The sequence below is a fragment of the Cebus imitator genome, unplaced genomic scaffold (genome assembly GCF_001604975.1).
Source record: "Cebus imitator isolate Cc_AM_T3 unplaced genomic scaffold, Cebus_imitator-1.0 Scaffold124, whole genome shotgun sequence".
NCBI classification, from domain to species: Eukaryota; Metazoa; Chordata; class Mammalia; order Primates; family Cebidae; genus Cebus; species Cebus imitator.
In genome coordinates, this window is record NW_016107439.1 from 1,993,113 (window position 1) to 2,011,748 (window position 18,636).

Consider the following 18,636-nt stretch of genomic DNA (forward strand, 5'->3'; position numbering starts at 1 on the left):
CCAGCTAATGTTTTGTATTTTTAGTAGAGACGGGGTTTCACCATGTTGACCAAGATGGTCTCGATCTCTTGACCTCGTGATCCACCCGCCTCGGCCTCCCAAAGTGCTGGGATTACAGGCTTGAGCCACCGCGCCCAGCCAGGTAATCTATCATTATAACAGACATTATTTGCTCCCATCTCCGCTTCCTACGCTTTCTATATCAGAATCAAACTTGAGGCTTTCCTAGAGAATGTTTAAACTTTGATTTCTAATTCAAGCCCTGTCATAGAGCCAAGTTATTTTGCTGAGATTTGTTTCTAATGTTATTCTCTTGTAAGTTCACTAAGTTTTACCGTGTCTTCACGTACTCCCTTCTGAGGTATAATCTTAGCATCTCCACAAATAATTCCTTATCCTTCAACACCATTTTTTATCAATGGCTGTCGGAAACCACTCTTTGCTTGTTTCATTCCAGGTATGTTATGGAAGATTAAAAATTTAGAAATGTGACTTAAAAACATTTGGGATACAGCATGATTTTTGAATAAGAGACATCACAAGAATACCTTAGTGTTTATCGACATTTCAAATGGTAGAGTTAATAAAAAAATTGTCTTGAAATGTGTCAGTATTTCAGGACTGCTACTAGATGCTGTGATTAGCAATAAGATACCTGAACATGATTTGCCAGAAATTGCAGAAACTTTTCAATAAAACAGTTTTGTTAAACTTTGTAATTCCTACATCTTTCTCCCATCCAGCATAATATTTAAGACATATTCTATTTCTAAAGATTAAACTTTCTGTTTTGGAATTTTTGAAGATCTTATTGATGTATCTCCACAGGCTATAAAGTTCTTGAGGGCAGAGTTTGTGTTTATTGATCTTTCTCTACTATTTAATATAGTGTCTAGAATATTATACTTCCTATGATATTTTCTAAATGAATGAAGTAATTTTATACATCTTTGGATTTTGTCAGAATTGCCAAAGGAATCACTGTTTTCTTCTCTTTCTGTACCTCCTAACAAAGGCAAATAATAGTCTATAATAGAATACTTATAATATTGAAAAGATAAATGGCTCCTCTGTTTTTAAAAATGAAATTTGGTAATTGTGAGGAAATTATCAAATTAAGGTAGTTTTTTTTTTACGTGTGTGTGTGTGTGTTTTTTTTCTCCAGAGATTTTTGTTTTCTTTTTTTAGAGACAGAGTCTTGCCCTGTCACCCAAGCTGGTTGGCAGTGGCCTTGACCTCCTGCCTCTAGTGATCCTCCTTTTTCAGTCTCAGTCTCCCAAATAGTTAGAACTACAGGTAAATTGCTATGCCTGGATAATTTTTGTTTGTTTGTTTTCTATGGAGATGGGGCTTCACTGTTGCTCAGGCTGGTTTTGAACTCCTGCCCTCAAGTGATCCTCCTGCCTCAGCCTCCACAAATACTGGGATTGTAATATGAGCCACCATGCATGTCCTCCTAAGAGATTTTTCTTTTTTTCTTTTCTTTTTTTTTTTTTTTTTTTGGTTTTTTTTTTTTTTTTTTTTTTGCAGGGTTAATTCACTTTATTTTCTTGTATAAAAACCCTATGCTGTAGCCACAGCTGGGTCCTCTGCACAGAGACTCTGGTGTGGGTCTTGATGAGGTGGTCAATGAATTCCTGATAGGGAGACTTGGTGAATACAGTCTCCTTCCAGAGATTGGGCGTCAGGTAGCTGTAAGTCTTAGAGATGGATGGCATCAGGTGAAGTTGCCCAGGGTGACAGTGCAGCCCCTGGCTGAGGTGTGGCAGTCATTGATACCAGCCATCATGAGCAGCTTCTTGGGCACAGGTACTGAGACGATGCCAGTGCCCTTTTGCGTGGGGATGAGGCACACCAGCACAGAGCCACAGCGGCCTGTCACCTTGCAAGGGACAGTGTGGGGCTTGCCGATCTTGTTCCCCAAGTAGCCTCTGCGCACTGGGACAGTAGAGAGCTTGGCCAGGATGATGGCCCCATGGATGGCAGTGTCCACCTCCTTGGAACACTTAACACCCAGACCGACATGGCCATTGTAGTCCTCAATAGCAGCAAACACCTTGAACCTGGTGGGCTGGCCAGCAAGGGTCTGCTTCTGCACCAACATAATCTTCAAAACCTCATCCTTGAGAGAGGCCCCTAGGAAAAATTCAGTGATCTCAGATTCCTTGATGGGCAGAGGGAAGAGATAGATCTCCTTCAGAGACTTGATCTTCATGTCCTTGACCAAGCAGCCCAACTTAGTGACAGGCATCCGCTCCTTATCCTCGGCCTTGCCTCCATGAGCTCCACGGCCTCAGCCCTGGCCCATCCACGGCAGCAACCCCTGCCCCAGATGCCACTGCTGAAACCTCCGTGGAAGCCACTGCAGTTCCCCATCCCAGGGCCCCCGGGGCCTCGCCCCCACCCACCCCCCTGCACCGCGTCATCAGTCAATTGGTGTTTTATCGGAGAAGAAGCAAGATTTTTCTTATTCCATGTGGTTTGAGAGGAAATCAATTTGATTATAGATTTGGACATATCTTTGGTAATATGAAGAAAAAATGCGATGCATTCTAATTAGACCAACTACTAAAACTTCTTAATGCGTAGATTTTCTTGAATAAATTAGAAATATGATAATTAACTGAGGTTTCAAAGTTTTTACTGTATTCGAATTTGAGAATTTATATGACATTTCTGTCCAAAGAGTTCAGTGTTGGATTTTTGCCTACCAAAGGATATGAAATTGATTAGTACTTAAAATTTTATGTGACTAGTTAAGTGGAAAAGAGGGATTAAATGGTGGAAAGTAAATTATAGGTAATTATTATGATGTTAAATAATCAAATGCTATTCTAAGTAATTTAAATAATAAAGAATAATAGTATTAATTTGAGATCTACTCTTGAATTCCAGCTGGAGTTTATACTGTTAACAGGTCAAAGGCCCAGGATATTAGATCAGCTGTATACTTAGAAAGAAATCTTCCAAATCTCTGTAATAGCTATTTCTGGCTTAGGTTTCTAATCTGCTGTAAAGCTATTTGAGATTTTATTCTTAATAAAAATTAAGTTTTAAATATAACATGTAGCAGCAGATGCTCTTGAGTATCCTTCTAGTGTCTTCTGTGTAAGATTGTGTGTGTGTGTAACTTTTGACCCAACCAGAATCTTGGGTCTGGAAGGGAAGAGTCTAGGGATTTTTATTTTTGTTAGGAGTGTTAATGTGATTCTGTCAGACATATTTGGAAAGTAATGGGTGGTACTATGGAAAAAATGTGGTCTTTGATGTCAGGCAAATTGGTTTCAATTCTCAGTCACTTCCTAACTGTAACCATAAGCAAATTAACCTTTCTGAACTTCAGTTTTTTCATCTGCAAAAAAGGATAATATCCACCTTAGAGTGGATTTTGCGAGAGTCAGAATTTATCTAATGACCTAGATCCATAATGGGCATTCAACAAATTATTACTTATCACATATTTTGATGTTTAACTCTGCATACATGTTTTTTGGTTAATCTTTACCATTTTGTGGGAAATCAGTCTAAAATGTGATGTATGTTTTTCTGCTTTAAAACAAGATTCTGAACATAGATCAGAATTATCTAATTGACTAGAGGAATCATTTAATCAAAAGCGGCTATCAGGTTGATACACAGTGATGTCTTAGTGGCCTTGAGAAATGTTGAAGTTTGAGAACCTTCTTTAAATGGCACTTTGTTTTAAATTTCATGTGTGGGCTATTGCTTTTGGTTTACATTCTTCTCTCTCTATAATTTATCAGCTGTACTTGGAAATAAAACAACCAGCCTTATTAGAACTACATATAGAGTAAGAGAATTTTATTCTGATTGATGAATGTAGATGCTTGGGTTTTACAATATTTATTTTGTTTTCTCAGAGTATTTTTTGTTTAATCTTTGATTATCAGCTGTCCTTATTGAGGTTTCCTGGTAAGTAATTTGATGAGTATTTGTTAAATGCCCATTTTTCTGCCAGATATTGCATAAGGCTCTGGGTATATAATTAAACCCAAAATGATACACATATAGTTTCTGCCCTCATGGAGTTTACAGCTAATAGACAAACTTTATCTGATAAAGTTGCAGTGAAGAAAATGGATGAGGTCCTGTGATTGAAAATAATGTGATTAGGGAGAACCTCTCTGAGGAAGCTAACATTTAGGAAGGATGAGAGTCTTGTCAAGAGCCCCTGGATCTGGAGAACAGCAGGTGCCAAGACTCCAAGCCAAAACAAGCTTGACTTGCCTAAGGAACTGAAAGGATACCTCTGTATTAAGGCTAGAATATACTGAACAAAGGGGATAGTGTCTTGAAATGAGGTTGGAGAGTTCAGTAGGGGCCAGAAAGGTTTGTAAAGGGATTAGGATGAAATTTAGAAGGTTATTGAAGCAGCCTCCATAAGACATGTTAGTGGCCCCAGCTAAGGTGTTGATCTCTAGATTAAAGGAGTTATTATAATTCTGGGTATAAACCATCAAATTTCACCACTTTATGAGATATGGAAATACATAGCAATGGCCACTTTTGCTGTCTGATTCCTTAGCTGTTGTGTGTTTATGGTTTATTTTTTAATTTTAGCTTTGTGTAGGCCAAGGTTAAATAACTGGCTGCCCTTACTGTGCACTGGGAATGATTTTGATGGCATTCCTGCACTTTTTGTTCTGCTGCCGGGGCAGCTAGTATGCCAAGAGAATAGCGTGTGCCAGAAGCAGAGAGAGTCTTTCCCACAAGATCATAGATTTTGAAGTGGGAACCCTGGTAAAAAGTTTTATCCTTTAGCTGTAAGGTGTATGGTGTGTGACAGCCCTCATTACATAATTCATTAGATTTGAGGAAAAAATTGTGTTTTTTAAATCTTACATTTAAAACTCAGTTGGATCCACAGGAGCTGAAATGTTCTCACAATGTCCCTGAATAATAATTTTTTCTTCTTCTTCTTTTTTTTTTTTAATTTGAGATGGAGTTTCACTCTTTGTTGCCCAGGCTAAAGTGCAATGGCATGATCTCAGCTCACAGCAACCTCCCCTTCCTGGGTTCAAGCGATTCTTCTGCCTCAGCCTCCCGAGTAGCTGGGATTACAGGCATGCACCACCAGGCTGAATTTAGGAAATAAGTGATCATCTGCATAACTCATGTGTTTAGTTTGAAATTTCTAGTTCATATGCTCATAGGTCTTGTCATATCTGTAGGGAGATAAAAATTCTCTGTACCTATAGATTTGTACAGATTGAATGTCTCAGAATCCAAAATATCCAAAACTAAATTCATAGTCTACCCCTCAAATTAGTTTCAGCTGTACCCTTCCATTACCGGTTGATGGAAGATCAAGGACCCCGTTTGTTTAGATGAAAAATTTTTTGATATGTTCTTGATTTTCCTCTTTGTATTTCACTGCATCCATTGTCTTGACATCTTGGCTCTGTCTTCAAAGTCTAGCCCTATTTTGTCACTCCACGGCTAGAGTGAGTTAGTTGCCAGCCTCCTTTCTGCCTTACACTGAATATATTTTTCTTAAGCTAGGCACAGTGGCACGTGCCTATAATCCCACTTACACGGGACGTTGAGGCAGAAAGATCACTTGAGCCCAGGAGTTTGAGACTACCCTGGGCAACATAGCAAGAATCCATCTAAATTACTAAAAGTGTATGTATTTTTTCTTCCTTGTTTCCACCTTTGCATCTCCTCTTTTACAGTCATCTTGATACACCTGCCATAGTGATCTTTTAAAACATAAGTCAGATCAAGTCTCTTCTCTGTATCAGGCCCCTCAAAGATTCCCCATCTCCTTCAGAGTCCTTTTAATATTCTGCAAGGCCGTCCCTGATCTGGCCGATCATTACTTGTCTGCTGATCTCAGTTTCTGCTTACTATTGGCTTCAGTTTATTTTGACTTCTAATTATCGATGGCTTTACTGCATGTTGACTTCAGTTTAAGCCCTCTCACTGTCTGTCAGCTCTTCATGTTACCATCTATTTGTCTTATGTTCGGATACCTCAAGAGAGAGCTGATTAAATTAATGTTATCTAAGTTAGGCAGGACTGTTGGGCCTTGCCATTCCATGTGCTGCCAACCAGTTCAGGGATTAGCTGTTGTTAAAGCAGTTGCCCACTTGTGATCTAATTAGCCAGAGTATAGGGACTTCCTAGTTAGGCATACAGAGTAACAGGCTACTCTCTCTAGTATACATGATTTTGACCTGTGTAGTATCTTTTCACATGTTGTATTATAATTAATTATAAGATATTTCCGTTTTAAAAATTTTACTGTTAAAAATATCAGTGTATCTCAGAAGAAAAGAAACATTGAACATATATTTTTGGTTAAGAGCAAAACAAGTTGAAGTAGCAGATTCTTGCATTTCTGCATTTATAAGGCAAAATTCATTATGAGTTCAAAACATGTCTTAATTTAAAATAATAGTTCATTAGTGAATGCCAAGAGACATTGTTAATATGAGGAGATACAAGGAACATAGAAGTAGTTAAAAATTGAACTAAGAAGGACAGGGGACTATATGGACTTGAACTATGGAAAAAAATAGAAATGCATTCAAGAAAACTATTGATTAGTGAACCCAGATTTCCCTGTTTACTTATCTTAAAACACCTAGTTAGTACCAAATAAAAGATTCAGATAAGAAAACAAAATTATAAAATATTTGTCTGCCAGACATCGTGGCTCATGACTATAATCTACACTTTGGGAGGCCAAGGTGGGTGGATCATTTGAGGCCAGGCGTTCGAGACCAGCCTGGCGAACATGGTGAAACCCTGTCTCTACTAAAAATACAAAAATTAGCCTGGCATGGTGGCAAGTGCCTGTAATCCCAACTACTTGGGAAGCTGAGGCAGGAGAATCGCTTGAACCTGGGAGGCAGAGGTTACAGTGAACTGAGATCATGCCACTGCACTCCAGCCTGGGCAACAAAGTGAGACTGTCTCAAAAAAATAAAATACTCATCAATTATTTGCTTAGCAGCAACTATACATTACTGAAAAACAGCTCTTATTTAAAAAAACAAATGGTACAAAATATCTTTAATACTCCCTCCCTAAAATAACACCGCAGATATGTTGATTATTCCTTAACATATCTGTGCCACTGCAGGTATTTTCTCTTGATACATTTCTGGAAGTAGAATCACTGGATCAAAGGGTAGGAATATTTTTATAAGACCCCCTTTACATACTGTCAGATTGTATTCCTGAAAAGTCTGTCAACTTACAAGGTTTTTGTTCTTTTCAGTTAAATGATATAAGAACAGTTTTGAATTTTCTTCTTCAACATTTTCCTCCATTGAAAAAGATGGTAAAAATGCTGAAGATATATAAATAAATCTAAAAATGAAAGGAAGGGAAGGTAAAGAAGTTTATGTTCAATGATATTTCCATGTTATTAATTTGCAAATTTCACTTTTAATGGTTGTTTAATATTCTGTTATATTGAGATACAATAATTTACTTAACCATTTCTAAAATGTTATAAATATATATATATTTATATTTGTGAATAAAGAATCAATCAACTTGTTTATGTATAAATTTAATCCACATTTCAGGTTATTTTTAAGTAATATTACATTTCTGAAGAGAAAACACTGTGACAAAGTTACAAATATTTTCAATGCCAAATTAATCTGAAGTGGTTGTAACAATTTATAGTTCCATTGACAGTGTGTGATATTTTTCCATCTTGACCTTCTTGCCAACATAAAATAGTTTTTAAAATTTAATTTTATTATTCTTTGTAGATAAATGAATTAAGATGCCACCTATTTTAAATTATATTTTAAAAAATTATCCAAGTGCTATTTCTAGCTTTTTGGATTAGTAGAATGTTTGGTTGTTAGAGTTTGAAGGGGGTTCAGCTCCCTACCCAATGCAGGAATCATTGCTCTTCTTTCAAGTATATCAAATTATTTTATGGGATGAAACTTGGCCTTTCTAATAGTGTCCTCAGCCAATTGTACTTTGTCTTAGAATAAAGGAAATTATTTTTTCCACATTTAGAAACTTGTATGTAAACTTGTAGGTACATTTATAATGCTGTCATTTGAAAACAAAACATATATGCCATTTTTATTCTAACAGTCTCTGCCTTCTGCCAAACTTAAAAAAAGCCAGAAGTTAGGTAGTGTCAAAATTAAACAATTTATGTCAAAAATAAATCATTAGAGGTGATATTTTACAGTTAAGAAGTGTGACTTTTCTTATTCATTTAATAAAATAAGATGGTCTTACTAAAATTCTACCCAATAGTGTTGTTTTGGTTGGTCTAGATTTGGGGGAAAAAAAAAAAAAAAGGTTTTGGCAGGGATGAAAAACATAGCAAAGGAGATAATTGCTGTGGCCTGTGCCAAATAAGACATTCTGATGTTCAAGCTCTTTGCTAGGAGAAAGCATACTATATGAAAGAAGACTTGCTGAAAAGAGTTGTTGGCAACTACTCTGATTAATAAAGAAGTGTGTATGAAAGCCTGGATTATGATAGTTTGAATAATGAATAGGAGGTAGGTAAGGTAAAGATAGTTAATGTAAAGGAGGCTTTCAAAACATTGGTTGAGGAAGGAAAGAAATAGATGCCATCAGATATTGAGAGAGAAGAAGAAAATAGGGATTCACATTCTCAGGTGAATAGATTAATTCAGGTTTGTAGGCTATGTTTAAGGAGCCTGAAGTGAGGTAGAAATACAGTGGATTGCAGAGGAGACTAGAGGAGATGCAACTAGAAGTAAATGCTTTGTTTTGGGAAGTTTTTCTCCATTGAGAGATGGTAAAAATACTGAAGACATATAAGTAAATCCAAAAATAAAAGGTAGGGGGAAGGTAAAGCAATTTGTATTCAGTGATATTTTTTTCCTCTCAGAGTTGACAACTGTGGTTATCTGCAAAAAATGTTGTGAGGATAAAGTTGAACAACTAAAGACAGGGGCAGCAACTACGGAGCATGGAAAAGGGAACTTCTTGTGGATGAATAAAGATTGCTATAATAATACTCACTGAGGTTAGAAATAAGATATATATGTTATGTGTGTGTATATATATATTTATCATGATGATGCATTTATAAATGTGATTTTTCTCCAGTAGCTCCAGGCAGTATGAAGAAAGTAAACAATTTAATTGAACCTGGGTTCTCAAGGGACACTGTAGAGATGATTAAAGGTGTTTGTTGGAGTATGGTCAAAATGATTGACCACGTAGTTGTGGCAAATAAGAAAGGAAAGGGAGTCATAGGGAGCTATGGAGGGGTGGGAAGCAGTAAATTACAACCAGAAGACAAAAAACAAATTTAGTAAGGATGGGAGAAATGAAATGATTGACGGCAGTGGTAAAAGGAGAATTTTACAGTTCAGAATTTCAGAGGTAATGCAGTCCCAAGTGATAACAGTATCCAGAATATATCACAGTGAGCAGGTTGCTGAATTAGATAGAGGTGAAGGAGGTAAAGTTCTTTAGAGTAGATAAGGTCAGGAGTGAACTATAGTTGAGGATTTCTTAAAAACGAGTGGCATTTCAACAGCGTTTGTGGTTAAAGTGAAGATATATACAGGTATATGGTGCTTAACTATGGGGGCTATTCTGATAAATGGGTCGTTAGGCAATTTCATCACTGTGCAAACATCACAGAGTGTGTGTATACAAACTTAAACGGTGTAGCCTACTAAACATCTAGGCTATATAGTTATAGCCCATAGCCCTTAGGCCATAAACTTGTACAGTATGTTACTATCCTGTGTGCTGTAGGCAGTTGTAAGACAGAGTTTTTGTGTATCTAAACATAGAAAAGGTACAGTAAAAATACAGTATTATTATCTTATGGTTCCACCTTCAAGTATGTTCTGATTGAAACACTGTTATATGGCACATGACTGTATGTATTTGAGGTTTTTTTTTGTTTTTGTTTTTGTTTTTTTAAGATAGGGAGGTATCCTGATAGCTGCAGATCAACAGATTGAGTGTTTCAAAGGAAACTGTTAAAGGAGTTTGGAATGGAAAGGTCTGTCAGGAAAGATAAATCTGAATTTGATGATGGTGAGAAAGCAGGATAACAGATGGGAGTGGTTTACACTGAGTTATGGCTATAGACTAGAGGAATATAGAGATAGTGAAATGGAAGTATTGGGAATATGAGTAAAACAAGCCTGCTACAAGATTCCATTTAGATGTAGGTGTAAAGTTGGAGTCCATCCTTCAAAACTTTACTGTGTATTTTACATGAACTTTCAAAATTATCTCAGATTATATAAAAGTAAAATTGGTCTCATATATGATTGATTTCCTAAGGAAACAAAGGAAGCTGTAAAAGCCACAAAAGCCTACTATTGTAGGATCTCCTGAAGTGCTACATGGAACGTGCTCAATAGCTGTGATTTGAATGAATTCTCTTTTCTCCAAGTACTAGTAGACTTCTAATAGATAAAAGCAAAATAGGTTGTTTTTATTATGTCTTTTATCTTCTTGTTATATTTACCATTCTTTGAAAATAGTTTAAATCTTTTATCAGTTTTAAAGCCATGGAATATTTTAACCACTAATTAGGAAAAGGTCTTTTAGGTAATAGGAATGGATTTAGGTATAGCACATGTCTACCTTTTCTTTCATACCATCTAATGCACTGACAAATAGGTATTGAATGGAACCTAAGACCGTTCTCTTTTTTTTCTCTCCCTTTTTCCTTATTCTTGGCTCTTCGCCACTCTTTTTCCTGCATTTTTTCCTTCTCCTCATCTTATTGCTTGTTTAGAACACCTGCTAAAATTCACAGCCATTATTTGTTTCCACCAATAACATTAAAAGCTGGAAAAAAATTGCTATCCCAACCATTAAAATAATATGCTTTGAAGTTACTTTTTAAGATATAAAGGTGATAGCTCAATTAAATGAAACATTTATACTTTTGTTTACATACTCCTGGTTAATTAACATTCAGCCTCTTGTTGTGTAAAAGTTTCCATTTAACTGCTAAAATAATTGCTTGTTAACATTTCATAAATTGCTTATTACAGTTATTTTATCTCCAACTTCCATTTTATGTCTCAAACATATCCTCTGTATGTGAAAATGCATTCTATTGACTTGACCTTCAAATTAAATGGTCTGCATTTTTGGCAACAATGACATATAATAACATATTCTTTTTATTCTTTAAAATAGATTTGGACTGAGCAACAAATTTGAATCAGAATTCCCATCTTCGTTAACTGGAAAAGTGAGTATCTCATTTTTGTACTGTTTGTATGCCTCAAAATGAGAGTTTTTTTCTGAAAAAAATAGAAAAAATATGCTAATCAGTCATGTTTTTTGACATTAATATTTCATTGTTATTATTTCTTATTTCTTTAGGTAGCTCCTGAGGAATTCAAAGCCAGCATCAACAGAGTTAACAGTTGTCTTAAGAAGAACCTTCCTGTTAATGTACGTTGGCTACTTTGTGGCTGCCTTTGTTGCTGCTGCACATTAGGTTGCAGTATGTGGCCAGTTATTTGCCTCAGTAAAAGAGTAAGTTGAATTATATATTTTAACTTAAGTTTAGAAGTGGACAAGGAAGTCTTGCATTTATTTTTATATCGAATGAATCACACTGTCCTGAATACAATATGAAAATAATCTGATCCAGGAGAGGAGTGACTCAGTAAAGTTATTATATATCCAAGTGCTGTTATTAAATAGCCATCTAAAAATTATATTTATAATTTTAGGAGCAAAGAGTAGAACATGGCAGTATCTCTGTCTGTATATTGATGGTGGTGTAGTATAGTGATCAAGGATGCTGGCTTCAGCTACCACTTATCTGTATGACCTTAAGCATGTTTCCTAACCTCTTTAAACCCTACTTGACACAACTGTAAAATGTTCACCTACTACTTGAATAGGATTGTTGTAAAGGTAAAATTAAAATGTTTGGAAAGCTCTTAGCTGAATAGCTCAAAGGAAGTGGTGAATAAGTATTGGTTAATAGTATTCTTACTAATAGTAAGATAGTACCCATAGAAGAAATAAAATGGTTACAATGGCTGTTTCTAGTTGGTAATTATGGGACATTCTTTTCTTCCTTTTATATTTTACAAATTTTCTGTAATGAGCACAAAGTGATTCTGTAATCAGAAAAAAATAACTTTAAAGACTCATCATTTTGACTGCTTATAATAAAAAATTCCGGCTGGGCACAGTGGCTCATGCCTGCAATCGCAGCACTTTGGGAGGCCATGGTGGGCGGATCACTTGAGGTCAGGAGTTCGAGACCAGCCTGGCCAACATGGTAAAACCCCATCTCTACTAAAATTTTAAAAAATTAGCCAGGAGTGGTGGCCGGCACCTGTAATCCCAGTTACTCAAGAGGCTGAGGTAGGACAATCACTTGAACCTGGAAGGTGGAGGTTGCAGTGAGCTGAGATTGTACCATTGCACTCCAGCCTGGGCAACAAGAGTAAAACTCTGTCTCAAAAACAGATAAACAAAAAAATGTTGAAGATGTTGGTAGAGATATGACAGATTATTATCGATTGCATATTTTTGTTAAAATTTTTAAAAATTATGTTTTTATGTATAAAAATAATATATTTTAATTTTTTTTTAAATATATATTTTAAATAAACAGTGACAGGGTTTCACTCTCTTGCCCAGGCTGGTCTCGAACTTCTGGGCTCAAGCAATCTGCCCTCCTTGGCCTCTCAAAGTGCTAGGATTATAGGCGTGAGCCACTGCACTGAGCCAAAAATGATATTTTGTTAAGTTGGAAATAAATGAACGGTTTTATGTGGCTGGATTTTGACAACCAATAATAGTAGGAAGTATGGATGAGCAAATTCTCTTTGTCTCTTTATTTCTGTTATAAAATAAAAGATATATTCCTACTAAAATTTTTTAAACTGGTACATTCTATTGATAGGAAGGAATTAATGCCTTTGTAGTACAATGACTTTTGTAATATTTACTTTAATATTTCTAATATTTGCTTTTTTCTAAAAATTGTTCTTTTTTTCTTTTTTTTTTTTCGTAGTTTTCACCAGATTACCTTTACACCACAGAATATTTTCTTCACTTCTGGTGGTCTCTGGGTCCACTGTTGATTTTGTTGCTATTATAGTTTGGATCCCTTTGTTCCCTTCCACTATGTGGGCATTTCCATTGTTTCAGTGCCTGCTGTATGTCACTTGGTTGGTAATTGCTATCATTTAACCCAAAGAATCATAAGAGTTTTAATATTGTAGATACCTTTGAGATCTGGCTTTTTTGTTTGTGCTTGGTTTTGTTTTGATATCCTTTTAAAAAAACTTTTAAATGAGTAACATAAGGTGTTACAGTGTGTGTACAGTGTATTTAGAAAACAAAGGTAAATGAGTTAAACTTTACATTCTTATCAACTTGAGATCCTTTTTGAAATGCCTTCATTAAATTCCTTCTTATGTGAGATGTAAGGTTGACTTTTTTAAGCTAGTTTCATCTGTGGTTTCAGAAAGTACATTTCATTTAACATTTTAGTGTTCAGTCTAAGGTCTCTTCTTTGTATTTTATATGACTAGGTGGAATATTTATTTGCTATATTCAATTTTATATGGACTACTATCCAGGAAGCATAAACAAACATGACTTGCTTTTTAAAAAAGCTGTATGTATCTGTGTCTTGAGTGTAAACTATTATATAACCATGGTAAGAGTGACACTTCCTGCATGTATGAAGTATATTACAGGCCGTGGAGAAAGAGGCATTTTGTAAGATGAGGGCAAAATAATTTAGAGCAGGGATTTTTAACTTTTTATTTGCCATAGATCCTTTTGGTGGTTTAGGGAAGCCTATGAATGCTTTCTTAGCTGCTTTATATGTATTTAAAAATATTTAATATATTCTAAATATATAAAGTAAAATATATGGGATTACAAAAGAAACCAGTTATATAAAATAGTTATCAAAATACTAGAAAACGTCAATGTGATTTATAAATATGTTTATTAATGTCTAAAAATAAGACAGAAGCAGATCCATGGTAATAATGATAAGATAGGAAGAATCTGTGATTTCTATAAGTGATGAAGGTACAGGTCCTGTTTAGTCTATTACAGTTAGTTGCATACATTCATAACCTAAGGAAATGTAATACATTTCAGTTAGTGCTGTTTTGTCTTGCCTTTAAAATCCATCTCCTCACGAGGTCAGGAGATCGAGACCATTCTGACCAACATGGTGAAACCCCATCTCTACTAAAAATACAAAAATTAGCTGGGTATGATGGTGATTGCCTGTAATCATAGCTACTTGGGAGGCTGATGTAAGAGAATTGCTTGAACCAGGGGGTCAGAGATTGCGGTGAGCTGAGATTGTGCCACTGCACTCTAGCCTGGCAACAGAGCAAGACTCCATCTCAAAAAAAAAAAAAAAAAAAATCCGTGACCAACTTCGTGCCCTCTTTTTATGACCTGATATTATTCCCAAGACCTTGTTTTTATTTTGTCCTATTATTATTATTACTGAGATGGAGTTTTATTCTTGTCCGGTCTGGAGTGCAATGGTGCCATCTCCACTCACTACAACTTCTTCTTCCCAGGTTCAACCAATTCCCACCACACCGGGCTAATTTTTTTTTTTTTTTTATGAGATGGACTATCACTCTTGTTGCCCAGACTGGAGCGCAATGGTGTGGTCTTGGCCTACCGTAACCTTTGCCTCCCGGGTTCAAGCAATTTTCCTGCCTCAGCCTCCCGAGTAGCTGGGATTTCAGGTGCCTGCTACTCCTGGCAAATTTTTGTGTTTTTAGTAAAGATGGGGTTTTACCATGTTAGGCCAAGCTGATCTTGAGCTCCTGACCTCCAGTGATCTGACCGCCTCGGCCTCCCAAAGTGCTGGGATTACAGGCGTGAGCCACTGTGCCCAGCCTGTTCTTTTTTTAATTGTTTTTTAGACCTTCTAAATTGCCTTTTTTTCTTTTTAACTACCTTTGCCTATTTTTAAAAATTATTTTTTAATATACAGTAAAATTTTTGTTTACAGTTCTGTGATTTTTGATAAATGTGTAGAGCTATGTAACCACCACCACCACAATCAAGATTCATTACCGTTTTCTGTAAAAAACTTACTTGTGCTGTCCCTCTGTAGTTGGACCTTTGTCAGCTCTTAAACCTAGGCAGCCAGTGATCTGTTGTCTATCCCTACAATTTTGTCTTTTCTAGAATATTATATAAATGGAATCAAATAGTATATATAACTTTTTGAGTCTGGTTTCTTTCATGTAGCTTAGTGCATTTGAGATTCATCTATTTTGCTTTATTTATTAATAGTTTATTCTTTTTTATTGTTGAGTAGTATTCCATTGTATGGACGTATCACAGTTTGTTTATACATCGATCAGTTGAACACATTGAGTTGTTTCCAGTTTTTGAATAAAGCTTGCCTTAAACATTCACATGCATGTTTTTGTGTGAACGCAAGTTTTTATATTTTAGGAAGGGGATTGCTGGGTTATATCGTAAGTGTATGTTTAATTTTATAAAAGATTTCCAAACTGCTTTCCAAAGTTGGTAAACCATTTTGCATTCCAGCCAGCAATGCATGAGAGGTCCAATTGCTTAGCATCCTTGCAGGACTTGGTATGGTTAGTTTTAGAAATTATAGCCATTCTAATAGATATATAGTAGCATTTCTTTGTGGTTTTAACTTGTATTACCTTCATGAGTAATGATATTGAGCACCTTTTCACGTGTTTATTTGCCATCTGTACATCTTTGTTAGAGTGTTCATTGAAATATTTTGCCCATTTAAAAATGGTTATTTCTTGTTGAGTTTTGAGAGTTCTTCATATAATTCTGAATGTAAGTCCCTTGCCAGATATGTGCAAATATATATTTTCAGTCTTTTTGTTCTCCAGCAGTGTCTTTGGCAGAACAAAAGGTTTTGCTTTTGACAAATTCATTACTTTAAAAAAAAAACAGATTGTGCTTTTAGTGCAGTATCTAAGAATTTAGTTAAACTAAGGTCATGACAATTTTCTCCTATGATCTCTTTATTTTACTTTTAGGTGTATGGCTCATTTTGACTCAGGTTTTTATATGGGTGTGAGGTATGGGTCAAACTTTTTTTTTTTTTTTTTTTTTTTTTTTTGCGTATGACTTTCTAGGCTTTTCCAGTACCATTTTTTGAAAAGACTATCCTTTTCCCTTTCAAGGGAAAAGTTGCTGTTGTACATGGTCAAAAATCAGTCAACAATATCTGTGTAGGTTCTTTCCACACTCTATTCTGTTCTATTGATCTATATACCTCTCTTGATTAAATATCACAATGTCTAGTTTACTGTAGCTTTTTTTTTTCTTTTTTAATTAAAAAGGATACGTGGGCTTGCTATATTGCCCAGGTAGGTCTCGAACACCTGGGCTCAAGCAGTTCTCTCATCTTGGCCTCCCAAAGTGTTGGAAATTACAGATGTGAACCACTACGCCCAGCCTACTGTAGCTTTATATTAAGTCTTGAAATCAGGTACAGTGAGCCTTTCAAATTTTTTCTTATTTTTCAAGATTGTTTTGGCTATTCTAATTTCTTTACCTTTCTGTATAAATTTTAGAATTAGCTTGTCAGATATCTACAGGAAACACTGTTATTTGATTGGAATTACATTCAATTTACAGATGAATTTGGGGAGAATTGACATCTTAACAGTATTAAGTCTTCCAAACCGTGCACATGACATAACTCTGCCTGTATTTAGGTCTTTGACTTTTTTCTTGTTAGAGCCTTGTAGCTTTTTGTGTAGCGTATAAATTATGCTCATGTTTTTTAAGCTGTATACATAAGTATTTCTTTGGGTTTGGTGCTTAAATTCATTGTTAGTACATAAAATACAATTGATTTTTTGTATATTAACATTGTGTCCTACAACCTTGCCAAACTCACTTATTAAATCCCAGGAACTTTTTTGTAGATTCCTGGGGATTTTCTGCAGAGATAACTGTGCTGCCAGAAAATAATGACAGTTTTATTTCCAATCTGTATACTTTTACTTTTCCTTCTCTTTTTCACTGTGTAGGACTTCTAATAAAATGTTGAAGAGGAGTGATAAGAGCGAACTCCTTGCTTTATTCTTGATTTTCTCAGTTGTTTTTCTGTTTTTCACTTCCATTGATTTTTTGTTTTTATTATTTCTTCTTGCTTTGGATATAATTTACTCTTGTTTTTTAGTTTCTTAAGGTAGAAGTCGTTGATTTCACTTTTCTTTTTTTTATATAAGCATTTAATGCTCTTTCCCTCAAAGCACTTGTTTTGACCATATCCTACACATTTTTATATAGTATTTTTATTTGCATTTGGTTCAAAGTATTTGTAATTTTCTCTCTGACTCATGGATTATCAAGAAGTTTGTTTAACCTCCAAATATCTGGTGATTTACTGGAGACTTTTCTGTTACTGATTTCTAGTTCTAGCACTGTTAAAGCACATACTTTGTGTGATTTCAGCTCTTTTAAATGTGTTGTTTTATTTTACAGCCTTGAATACAGTATTTTATATTTTACTAGCTTTATTGAACTGTAAGTGACATACAGTAAACTGCACATATTTAAAGTGTATTACTTAATGAGTTTTGTCACATGTATGCATATGCGTGCATCAAGATAGTGAACGTGTTCATCATTCCCAAAAACTTCCCTGTGCCAGTGCTAATCTGCTTCCTAAGATTAGTTTGCATTTTCTACAGTTTTATCTAAATGAAATCATACAATATGCATTATTTTTTGTCTTCTTGTTATATTTTTTATTTATTTTTGAGACGGGGTCTTATTCTGTCACCGAGGCTGGAGTTCAGTGGCATGATCATGTCTCACTACAGCCTTCCCAGACTTTGTAGGCGCCACTCAACCTCCCACATCAGCCTCCCAAGTAGTTGGGGCCACTGGTGTGCATCACCACGCCTGGCTAATATTTATATTTTTGATAGGGACAGGGATTCGTCTCTCAAACTCCTGAGCTCAAGCAGTCCACCCACCTCAGCCTCCCAAAGTGCTGGGATTACAAGTGTGAGCCTCCATGCCCGGCCAGCCCCTTTTTGTCTTCTTTTAGTATGATTTTGAGATTCAACCATGCTGTTGAATCCATAGTTCATTCCCTTTTATTGCTAAATAATGTTATTTGTGTGGCTATGCCACATTTATTTAACTGTTTACCTGTTGATGGACATTTTGCAGTCTGTAGCTGTCTTTTCATTCCCCAACAATATCTTTATATACATAAGGCTGCTGTGAATGTTCTTGTTCAAGTGTTTTTATGAACATACACTTTTTTTTCTCATGAGTAAAAATTTCTGAGTGGAATGCCTTGGTCATACGTCATGTATATGTTTAGCTTTCTTTTTTTCTTTTTTTTTTTTGGGGGGGGGGTGGGACAATCCATGGAAATGCATTTAAGGAGCTGAGAAATTATTTTGTGATCTCACAGTACTGTAGGATAGATTCTCTTCTGCTACATTCTTGTCAACATTTAGTTTAGTGTTTTATAGAGTTTGGGTGTGTGTTGCCTCTAAATCTCATGCTGAAATGTAATCCCCAGTGTTGGAGGTGGGGCCTGGCGGAAGGTGACTGGATCATGGGGGCAGATCCTCCATGGCTTGGTGCTGAGTTCTCTCAAGATCTGGTTGTTTAAAAGTGTGTGGC

General features: G+C 35.6%; 1 protein-coding gene and 1 pseudogene across 2 annotated transcripts in view; one reads left to right on the forward strand and one right to left on the reverse strand.

Moving 5' to 3' along the window:
- The window catches only part of CHIC2 (cysteine rich hydrophobic domain 2), a 41,922-nt gene that overhangs the window by 4,280 nt on the left and 19,006 nt on the right, over positions 1 to 18,636 (forward strand). The window contains exons 2-3 of one of the 2 annotated variants that reach the window (XM_017540270.2): positions 11,161 to 11,215; positions 11,350 to 11,505. In XM_017540270.2, coding sequence (XP_017395759.1) covers positions 11,161 to 11,215; positions 11,350 to 11,505 — 211 coding nt within the window. The remainder of the gene's footprint in view (positions 1 to 11,160; positions 11,216 to 11,349; positions 11,506 to 18,636) is intronic. The other variant, XM_017540271.2, reaches the window with a different exon arrangement.
- On the reverse strand, positions 1,518 to 3,348 carry LOC108312368 (annotated as a pseudogene).